The sequence below is a fragment of the Cebus imitator genome, unplaced genomic scaffold (assembly GCF_001604975.1).
Source record: "Cebus imitator isolate Cc_AM_T3 unplaced genomic scaffold, Cebus_imitator-1.0 Scaffold141, whole genome shotgun sequence".
Lineage (NCBI taxonomy): Eukaryota > Metazoa > Chordata > Mammalia > Primates > Cebidae > Cebus > Cebus imitator.
In genome coordinates, this window is record NW_016107456.1 from 1335639 (window position 1) to 1347098 (window position 11460).

An 11460-nucleotide genomic window follows, 5' to 3' on the forward strand; every position below is an offset into this window, starting at 1 on the left:
ATAGAACAAATAAAAAATTCCATAAATGTATGAAAGTCTTGTATATTACCAACCAAATCAAAGAAATTGACAGTTTTGAAAGCAGGATCTCAAAGATATTAGCTCACTCATATTTGTAACAGCATTACCCACAATGGTCAAGAAGTGGAAGGAACCCACATGTTTACTGATGGAGGAGTGAATGAACAAAATATGATATAAACATACAATGAAATGTTATTCAGCCTTAAAAGAGACGGAAATCTTGTCTCATGCTACAACATGAATGAATCTTGAAGACATTATGCTAAGTGAAATAAGCCAGCCACAAAAAGACAAATACTGTATGATTCTGCTTACATGAGGTATCTAGAGTAGTCAAATTAATAGAAACAGAAAATAAAATGGTGGTTGCCAGGGGCTTGCAGCAGGATGGGGGAGTAGGGAGGAGAATGTGAAGTTATTCAATGGGTAAAGGATTTCATTTTACAAGATGAAAAAGTTCTGGAGATCTGTTTCTCAACAATGTGAATATACTTAATACTATTATCTGTACACTTAAAAAATGGTTACAATGATAAAAAGGTAAAAAAGAAATTGAAAATTTTAGAATAATTCAAGTAACAGCAGAATAAACCAATTCTTTTCAAGAGTACATAGAACACTTACTGAGATATAGTACATCTAGGGTCATAATACAAGTCAACAGATTTAAAATAACTCAGTGCAAAGTATGCTCTGGCAATTGAATTATAAGTCATTAACAGGAAAGATCTCCAGAAAATTCCTAAGAGTTAAAGCACCGCACTTCTAAATAATATGTGGTTCCAAGCAGCTATCAAATTGGAAATTAGCGATTATTTTACTGAATGATAATGAAAGCACAAAATATCAGGACAACTGGAATGTCCAGATGTGTGTGCATAGGCGTAAAATTGAACAAGAAACCGTATTAGAAAAATGTACTCAAATTTATGACTGTATGTGTTATTTTAAGTTAGAAAAAAAATTAAGCCCAACAAAGCAAAGGAAAGGAAATATTAATGTTCAGAACAAAAGTACATAATAGAAAAAAAAATGGGGGAACAACAAAAATCACTGTACCTGAAAACTGTCTCTAGATGGGGGGAAAAAGTCTGATAAAACTTGAGTCAGATTTGCCAGGAATAGAAAAGACAGGGGGGAATAAGATCCAAATTAATTATATCAAGAATAAAAAATAACAGTAGTTCATATTCTACATATATTAATAGGATTTCAAGGTAATCATATGAAAAATTTGTGCCAATATATTCAATAATTCCAATATAATGTGAATGACAAATTACTTTAAAAACAAAGAAATCTTGATAAGAGTCTTATATTAATTTTAAAAAAGGAATTTAAAACTTTCCCACAAGGAAAGTTATTTGCTGATATTTTCACTCGTGAATTCTACCAAACACAAATGGAAGAAGACAGAAGCTTCCCAGCAAGTTCTGTGAGGCCAGAATTACCCTGATGCCAAAAGCATATATTTCCAGAAAAACTACAAACAACTACTCCTAAGAAACATAGATGTAAAGTTTCAAACAAAATTTTATTATAAAATGACCTTAAAATATACATAATGTTTGATTTTACATTTGAAGAAAGTCAGTATTATGTACCATATTTAAAAACTGAAAAACTATATGATAATCTTAAACTCAGAAAAAAGCATTTAAAAATCCAACATTTACTTCTGATATAAACTTTCAGCAAAGTAGGAATACAGGGGACAGATTCAATATTATAAAGGGCATTGACAATAAACCAGCATCTACCATTGTAATTAATGGTGAGAGACAGTGTTCTTTCATCCTAAAATCAAGAAGGAGACAAAAATGTGTTTTCTCACTGCTTCTATTTAACATTGAACTGGGCATTTTAGCCAGTGCAAAAAGTCATCAAAAAACAAAAAGACACACAGATAGAAAAGAAAGAAAAAATACTATCTTCATTCACAGAGGACACTTGTGACTTTGTAGAAAATCTGATGCAATCTACAAAAAGCTGTTAAAATGAATAAGTGATTTTGTAAGGTGGAAAGATAAAAACAAACCAAGTATTTCCACATACTAGCAGTGGACACAACTGACAAAAAAAAAAAAAAAAAAAAAAAAAAAAAAAAAAAAAGAAAAAAAAAAAAAACCATTTAGATTGCATCAAAAATAAAATTCTTAGAAATATATCTGACAAATTATATATAAGACATGCGCTGAAAACATTGCTGAGATAAATTAAAGAATACTTAAATGGAGAGTGTAAGGCCGGCTGCCTCGCCGGGAGATAGGACACACCCACCTTTGCACCTGGCACCAGGCTCTGCACTCCGCACCTAGCTCTGCCGCATGGCTCCCCTGGAAGGCACCAGCTGATGCAAGGCTCCTGGCCGGCTCTCCCACCAGAAAACCCGCCCAAAAACCCACCAGCCAATAGCGGCCCGTCCCATCTCAATCCCGCTCTCCTGGAGTCAATCGGAGCACCCAGCTGTTGCTTGTTCCTCCTAGCCATATAAACCCCACGCCCCAGCAAGTTGTCGTGACTTCCCTGGCGCCTTCCCTCGGGACCATGGAACCTCACCCGGGACTTAAATAAATTGGCATTTAATTTTCTTATGCTGGTCTCAGTTTCCTCATTTTAAACTTGGCAATAACCCTTACAGAGAGTTGTGCCACTTTTATAATTCTGATGACTCAATTTTATTAAGATATAAATTTTCCCAAAATTCACCTAAAGATTCAACACAATCCCAAGAAAAATCTCAGCATAATTTTGTAGAAATTGACAAGGTGATTCAATAATTCATATGAAAACCAAAGGAACTAGAATAGCCAAAATAATTTTCAGAGAGGATAAAATTATAGAATATTGATTGCAAGACTTTAAAAGTTACAATAATTGTATTAGTTTTCACACTGTTATAAAGAACTGTCCAAAACTGGGTAATTTAAAACGGAAAGAGGATTAATTGACTCACAGTTCTGCAGAGCTGGGGAGGCCTCAGGAAACTACAAGCGCAGTGGAAGGAAAACCAAAACCTTCCTCATAAGGCGGCAGGAAGCAGAATGAACTCAGGAGGAACTACCAAATGCTTATAAAACCATCAAATCTCGTGAGAACTCACTCACTATCGGGAGAACAGCATGAGGGAAACCACGCCCATGATTCAATCACCTCCACTTGGTCTCTGCCTTCACAGGTGGGGATTATGAGGCTTGTGGTGATTACAATTTAACACAGCCAAACCATATCAGTAATCAAGACTGGTTTATTGGCATCGACATAGACAAGTAGATCAATAAAATAGAATTGGGAGTCCAGAAATGGACCCACAAATATAATTTTTGACATTTGGTAGTAGGATAATGTTCGATGTGCAGCACTAGAAAAATGTTATGTCCATATGAAGAAACAAATGGCAGTATTAAACTCGACTAAATCCCCTAATCAAAAGGCACAGCCAAAACCCATTGGTATGCTGCATCCAGACCCATCTATACACAAAGACTCAAAACAAAGGAATGGAGAAAGATTTACCAACCAAATGGAGAGCAAAGATAAATAAATAAATAAAAAGCAGGAGTTGCAATTCTCGCCTCTGATAAAATAGATTTTAAAGCAACAAAGATCAAAAGAGGCAAAGAAGGACATTTCATAATGGTAAAAGGATCAATGCACCAAGAAGAGCTAACGATCCTAAATATAATACCCACCCCATACAGGAACACTCAGATACATAAGACTTATAGACTCCCACACAATAATAGTGGGAGACTTCAACATCAATATTAGACAGATCAACGAGACAGGAAATTAACAAGGATATCCAGGACCTGAAATCAGATCCGGAACAAGTAAACTTAATAAACATTTATAGAACTCTCCAATTTAAATACACAAAATATACACTCTTATCAGCACCACATCACACCTACTTACAGGTTTAAATGAAATATTGTTTGTTATTTTCTTCCCTTATTTTTTTCCTGTCTCCATTATTAAGCACAATTATTGGTATAAAAAAGGCTTTCAATATCCATTTTTAGACTGCATTTTAGCCTGGGCAATGAAACAACACTTTCATTCTCTCTCCCTCTTGCTCTTTCTTCCTCTCCTTCATTATTTTTTTATTTTTTTCTTTCTTTCTTTTTCTTTCTTTCTTTCTTTTTTTCTCTTTCAAAAAAAAATCAGTAGCATTTCCATACACTCACAGTGAACTATCTGAAAACCCAGTAAAAACATTCCCATTTACACTTGCTACAGAAAAAAGTACCTAGAAATAAGTTTAACCAAGGAGCTAAAAGATCTGTACACTGAAAACTATAAAATATTGATGAAAGAAACTAGAGAAAAGACAAATAAATGGAAAAATATCTCATAATCATGGATTAGAAGGATTTTGTTTAAATGTCCTTACTATAGAAAGTGATCTATAGATTTCACAGAAATTTTTTTAAAAAACAGTAGTATTTACATGAAACTAGAAAAGATCCCAAACAGCAAAAAAAAAAAAAAAAAGAACTTGTATCCAAAAGAATATAAAGCATGCTCAAACCAATATTTTAAAAAACAACCCAATATAAAGGCAGACAAAATATTTGAACAGATACTTCACCCAAGGAAACATATAGGTGGCCAATAAATACAGAAAAAATACGCTTAACATAATTAATCATTAGGTTAATGCAAATTAAATCCACAATAGTATACTAATAAACATCTACTAGATTGTTTAATTTTAAAAGACTGATAATACCAAGTATTGTCAAGAATATAAGACAACTGAAACTAAAACATTGGTGGTGGCAATGTAAACTATTACAAACATTTTGTAAGACAACATATGCTTCTTAAAGTTAAACACATAGCTATCATATAATCTAGCCATTCTACTCCTAGGTATTTACTCAAGAGGAAAAAAAGCACGGATCCATAAAAAAATTGGTATACACATGGTCATAGCAGATTTATAAGTAATAATCAGAAACAGGAAACAATCCAAATGCCCATCATCATGTGAATGAGTTAACAAATTTTAGTACATACCTATAATGGAAGGCTGCTTAATAGCAAGAAATAATGAACTATTAAAACACAAGAGCATATATGAATGCAAAATAATTATGCTGAGTGAAAGAAGTCATACTTCATGGTTTTATTTATGTAAATTTTGAGAAAACATAACTAATCTACAGAGAAAGAAGATCAGTAATAGCCCTGGACATGGATGGGGAAGAAAAGACACTAGAAGGTGCCATGGGAAGTCTTTGGGGATTATGGATGTACTCACTCTTGATTATGGTGATGGTTCTATGGGTATATATCAAATCTTATCACATTTATGCCTTAAATATATGCAGCTTATTTTATGTCAGTTATATTTTATAACTAATGAAAATACATAAATAAACTCATAGGCCATTGTTTATTTGTTAAAATACGAAATGTATTGAAGATGAACAGTAAGAAGGGATACAAATGCCAGTGACCAATATTCTCTCCAGTTATATTAGATAAAATAAACATTTTTATCAGTTTCATTAGGAGCTAAAAAACACATTTGAAGGCGATTAAGTTAATATTTTGTTTGATTTTCAAATTCAAAGTAAGACAAAACTGGCTTTTGGAAATATCCAAAATTGTTTAAACTTATTAAGAGACCATGAAGGTTCAATGACAATGCATACAATTGGGAGAAAGGAGATATTACTTCGCGGGGGGTGGGGAGGGATCTGCAATTATAATAACCTAAAAATTTGAGTATTTTCCAAAAGTTGTATTAATAAGCCATGAACTCTATAAATATATAGTAATATAGTAATCAAATGCAGTGACTTTGAAAGAATTCAGGAAATTTGTCTGGGTCCAAGAGAATCTAGAATCTAAAAAATTGATTGAATCTTGCATAGAATTTTTTCAGATAAGAAATTTGGAGTTTAAAGAAATTGGATTTACTGTCTAAAAATATAACTGATAGTAAGTAACTACTGGCAGAAGCAAGCTACAACCGATTTCCTTTATCCAATGCCACTTGCAATGTATTAATATTTCAGCAGACTGTTAAAAGCTCAAAGGCGGGGAGAAGAATCTGTTGATCCTAGAGATCTCAAAGAAAGACAACTTGCTAAAACTATTCACCAAATAGCAAATAAAATGAGATGATATATGAAGCCTAGATTGTGGACATTTTTGGTTCTGAGCATACCAGAAGAAGAGTAAACTCACTTATTTGCTCTCCTGTTAGTAACTGCACACCTGTTTCCTTTGACAATGTATCTCTTCTCTTCTGGCTATCTCTGTAGTTTGAATGGAATTGACAGAACTCTCTGGCACCAAGCATGGTGTCAGACTTGGCAATGGGATTAGCATATCCTCTTAGCTTTCAGTTGTTTTGGGTTAACCTACCTCAGAATCAAAGGCCAATTAGAATCAAGTTGTATGAGCTTAGTCACTCTTAGAATTTTTGGGTAAGAAGTCTTCACACCTCTTTCTCTCTGTGGCAGATAAATTATGCAATCAAATCTGAGCTGCTAGTAATATTCCTTGACTTTATAGATGGAGTCCATCTACAGAGAGAGAAAATAAGGCTAAACTACAGAGGAAATACTGGAAATATAGAAAAAAAGCACCCTTGTGAGAATATTTGAGTCTCCTAAATTTATCCAACTTGATCTGGAATTCTGACATTAGCAATCAAAGTAACAGACTAAAACAATGTATTTATAATATTTTCAAATGTTGTATGAAGCTTTGCATCTAATTTAGTTCCCAAATTGCCTAGAATAAGGATGGGAGTTATATTTACCAAATATTCTACTACTTAGAGATTCATCTGAGTTTGAAGAAAAGAACAAGTTATACTTTATTTATTTATTTTTTACATAAATTAACCCATTTATTATAGGCCAGTGATGTCTCAAAGAGTAGAGGAGCGTCTACTGGTCTTTCAATTCCTTCAGTCTTCTGATGGCGGACTTTACTGTGACAGCAGAAGTGGTATTGTACGTCCAGGCACCGCCAGCCACTGTCTTCATGCAGGAACCACAGTGCCAGATGCCCACAGCTCGTCTCTTCATCTTGGTTTTGCCACAGAAGGAGCAAGTGTACTTGGCATGCTGGCTGATTTCAATTTTCTTCACCATTTTCCGGAGGGAGGCCCCAGAGCGGGTCCCATATTTACCGACGATCCCAACCTTCTTGGTACGTTTGGCCATGTTGCCGGTCCGAGCCCAGAGAACAAGTTATACTTTAAAAAGTAGATGTCGATTAAGTCAACTTCATCATGACAAACTTCAATCAGAAATCTTTGCCTCATGACAACGCAAGGGAAATTTCAGTTTGAAGAGTGCTCCTTTAGAGCATCTGTTAGGTCTAGGGTTAGGTTCTAGCCCATTCTGAGGTCTGATGGGAGTGGGTGGAGGAATGGCAGATAGCTGAAAGAACACTCACGGGTCGTAGGGAGGTGAATATGGTTTTATTCAGCAGCTTACTTACATTAGCTCTCTGACACTCTCCGCTCTGTCTCTGCTGCTCGACCTGGCCATTCCCAGGCACAGCTGTGCGGCTCACTGTCCCTTGCCCTCAGGGTCAGCAGCTTAACTCTTTCTCTCTCTGGGCATGATGGGCTCCTGGCTTCTCCCTGCCCACCTTCAAGACGGACAGCTTTAGCTGTCTCTCTCTCTTCCTCTGTGCACCAGCACCATGTTAAGCCATGTTACGCGGAGCCGAACCAAGCCATGCCCAAGAGCCCTATACAGCATCAGCAGGGCAGGTATACCTTTACAAACAATAGTGGTATAGAACCAAGTATGAGCTTACACAAACCGGTTATATAACAAGTGGAAGTGTGTGCCTGTGCACCAATCATGCAGGCCTGGATGTCTGCCTCAGCCTATTCCTTGACCAAAGCACATCATGTAGCTTACAGCATCTATAGCCTCAGCTGAAAGCTCTGACCTCTAACTTCCTTTCCTCTTTTTTTTTTTTTTTTAATTATTATACTTCAAGTTCTGGGGTACACGTGCAGAATGTGCAGCTTCGTTACATAAAAAACAAACAACCCCATCTAGCTTCCTTAAAAAAAAAAAAAAAAAAAAAAAACTGGGAGTTTGCTTATACAATTCTCCTAAATGTTTTGCGGTATTTAAGCAAAGCTTCTAGGTAATTTATCTATCATATTACTAGACACAGAGCTCTATGTCTAGTTTTTTATATTTTCTTTGATAATCACATAGATATTTTAAACTTTCAAATTTCCTTTAAGTTGAATATAGTTATTTCAAGTGACGATTATTGCCTAGTAAAAGTTATAAGTACAAAATACAAAGCTAAACAGTGATTATTACAGCTACTGATGATTATGAAAGTTATGGCATTTAGACTGTTATTTTACTCAATTCAGAAATAAAATATAAGCTATAGATACAAGGGACTGTGGAAAGTAGAATAAAAAATGAAATTCTCTGAACATTCTGGATATATATTTCTTCTCTTTCTGATTGCCAAAATAAATCTTTTCTAATTAATAGGTGATAAATTGATCCCTCATTGTCCGTTGGTGCTGAGAGCATTCTCCTAAGTATAAGTTACTATCTCCTTGAAATATGTTAATCACCACAATTAAAATGTAAGATGGACTCACTTTTTAAATGAGAATTAATAATCACTGCCACTTTCACTATACTACTCTGTCCATATCAAGAATATTGCTACTTTTGAGTTATCACTGCCAGATGTTCCAAACGAAGTTTGCTGCAGAGAAAAATTGTGAAAAATTCAATCATAGACCTAATTTCTAAAGAAAAATGACAGATTATAGATAGCAATTGAATTAGGCCATTAGCAGCTATCGAGTGATGGTAGAATCAGATAATCTACAAAAACCAACAACTGAAATCAGGGTCAGCAGCCCCGGCAAGTGACACAGCATGTATGTGATTCTAAAGTAGGTATAGCGTAGGACTTGGTCAAACAAACAAATGAAATCAGCGGAAGAGAGGTAACCATGAAGGAAAGACTCTTCATCGCCCTGTATCTCTATCATAGAACAGGCATTCTGTCAAGGACACCTCAGAATGAAGAATTATGTCCATTCTACTGGCAGTCTGAATGATTAGAACATTTAACCTGGCTTAGGTGTTTTAAACATTAAATTTTCACAAGGAAGCCTGAAAACTAAAAAAGAATCTGTATTCACAAGTCCCAGACAGCAGTATTCTCTTATTTTCTGAAGGGTTTGTCCCAATGAGATTTTGACACTTGCTGAAATCTGCCATTCACTGAAAACTGCTGCTAAAATAGATATAAAGGGAGCACTGAAATCTGCCACTAAAATATGTATAGAATCTATAGACTGCTATAACTTCAAAATGAAGATTTAACCCGTCTGACAAGCAGTATATAAAGTCATGTATTTTTCCAAATGAGTACCCAAGATTTGTAGGTACTCTGAATAATTCAGGCATCATGTCACAAGTGAAAAAGAAGGTATAAAAATTTCGTTTTTATAATTAATTAATTTAGGGCTAATTCTCCCTTGATCAGTCAATTCTAAGACTTACAACTCACATTTCACTCAAAAATATAAAGCTTATATTATGAATTCTATAAGTGTATTCAGTCTGATTTATAAAGAACAGGCTGTCATTGTATAAAAGTAGAGCCTATCAGGCCATTTTTTAGACCTGCAGTATTCAGGTGAGAAACTATAGTACCTTATAATAAGGGAGTGGAAGCAGATATAGTGAAAAGTGACTTAACTAAGTCTGGGTTTCAGGGGAAGAAGTTTGTTCTGGAGATAGTGCCATCAGCTTCTAGGTAGTATGTAAAATGACAGAAAAAGATAAATATACTTACTGGAAGTAAGTTCTAACTTCCTCTTCTTAAACTCAATTTTAAATTATTCAAACTAGAAACAAATCAAAGTTTGGGAAAACCGTATGGTACCTTGGAAATCAAGTAGTGAAATGAGTTCAAAAAAGAGGCAGTGATGAGCTGTCTTAAATGCTAATGAAGAGTCACTAACGTCAAGGACTATGACATAATCAGTGTATTTGACAAGATGGGGGTCACAGACAACACTGGTTCTGTGGTTTCAGTGGAGAGGTAAGAACGAAGCCTTCCTACCTCTGAATGAGGAAGACAATGGGGGGAAAAACAGTAAGTTCAGGCAATTCTTCTGACAAATTTTGTTATGAAAGGAAGTAGACCGACAATATTTTCATTTAAGAGGAATGTAGGCAACTAATAGGCATATATATAACATGGTTCTTGTCTTGTGCTGCAATATTCACGTAAATAGCGTAATGCTCAAAGTATTCGATTTTACCTTGCTTTTTCACTCAAAAATTTATATTTTGCTCTGTTCATATTGATGACCGTAGAAGTAATTCATTCTTTTAACGGATGATAATATTCATTTTATGATTGTGTGACATTACTCTGGTACTTTTCATAGTTATTTAACATTTCTTCACTTATTTGGTGTTATGAATACTGGTGCAATAAGCATCTTTGTAATGCCATTTTATTTACAGTAATTAATTTTCTCAAAATTTTACATGTGGAATAAAAGTAGCTGGATCGTAGGTTGTAAATTTTTAATTTTACTAGATTTTGCTAATTTTTAGCCAGTCCACAACTATTTTCTCCCCATTGGTACTATATGACATACGTTTTCCCCTTGTCCTTCCCACCATTGATATTATCAGAAGTTTATTTTGCCAAAAAAAATTTCTACTTCATTGTTTATAAATTTCAGTTTCTAAATGTGTGGTTATGCTGAGAATTGCTTCATATGAGTTGGCCATTTTTATTTTCTCTCAATGAGTTACCAATTCTGATTCTTTTCTCACTTTTGTAGGTGGGGGATACTTATTCCTTCTAGTTCTTGATTTTCAGCAATTATATGTTTCTACACAAACTGCCTGCTATATCCACATTGATTATTTGCTCCTAAAAACTAGTCTTATTGAGATAGCTTAAGACCATCTGCTGTAAGCTTTTGAGGCTTATGGGTCCTCCTTGTGCCCAGGACTGCTCACACGTTTAATGGCTGTCACGTCCCCAGGGCCGCTGCTCACAGTGACGCAGGAAGTGCACAAGTAGCAAGCAGCTTGACTGGGTCCACTGCAGTGCCCAAACTAATCTCCCTGGCAGGTGCCTCTTGGCCTCCCCTGCTTCTAGGATCCACCACTTCCAGGCATATATCTCCTGTAATATGACCACCGCCTTTCGTTGTGATTTTCTCTCCTGAAGAATGTCATGCTGCCATTTTATTCTTCAGTAAACCCTCGCCTGCTTATGCTCTCTCAAGAATTCCTCACAGATGCAGCTCCTTTGAGAAATCTTTCTCTTTGACCACAGCTTGTGTGTAGGTTTATGTTCTTCATTATATATTTATATAGTTGGAGTAAGAGAAGAGACTGCGACAAACACAGCCAGGTAAAAAACACAGAA

The 11460-nt window shown here is 35.1% G+C and overlaps 1 protein-coding gene across 1 annotated transcript; it reads right to left on the reverse strand.

Annotated features, from left to right (window-relative positions):
• Nucleotides 1-6876: 6876 nt before the first annotated feature.
• Nucleotides 6877-7234, reverse strand: LOC108313696 (60S ribosomal protein L37a-like). Its single transcript, XM_017542203.2, has one exon. It carries the CDS (start codon nt 7215-7217, stop codon nt 6939-6941), a length of 279 nt encoding a protein of 92 aa, XP_017397692.1. The 5' UTR covers nt 7218-7234; the 3' UTR covers nt 6877-6938.
• Nucleotides 7235-11460: the final 4226 nt, after the last annotated feature.

Bases quoted from the DNA above. Each gene is read 5' to 3' on its own strand.
- LOC108313696 (XM_017542203.2), bottom strand. From the start codon at position 7,217: ATGGCCAAACGTACCAAGAAGGTTGGGATCGTCGGTAAATATGGGACC.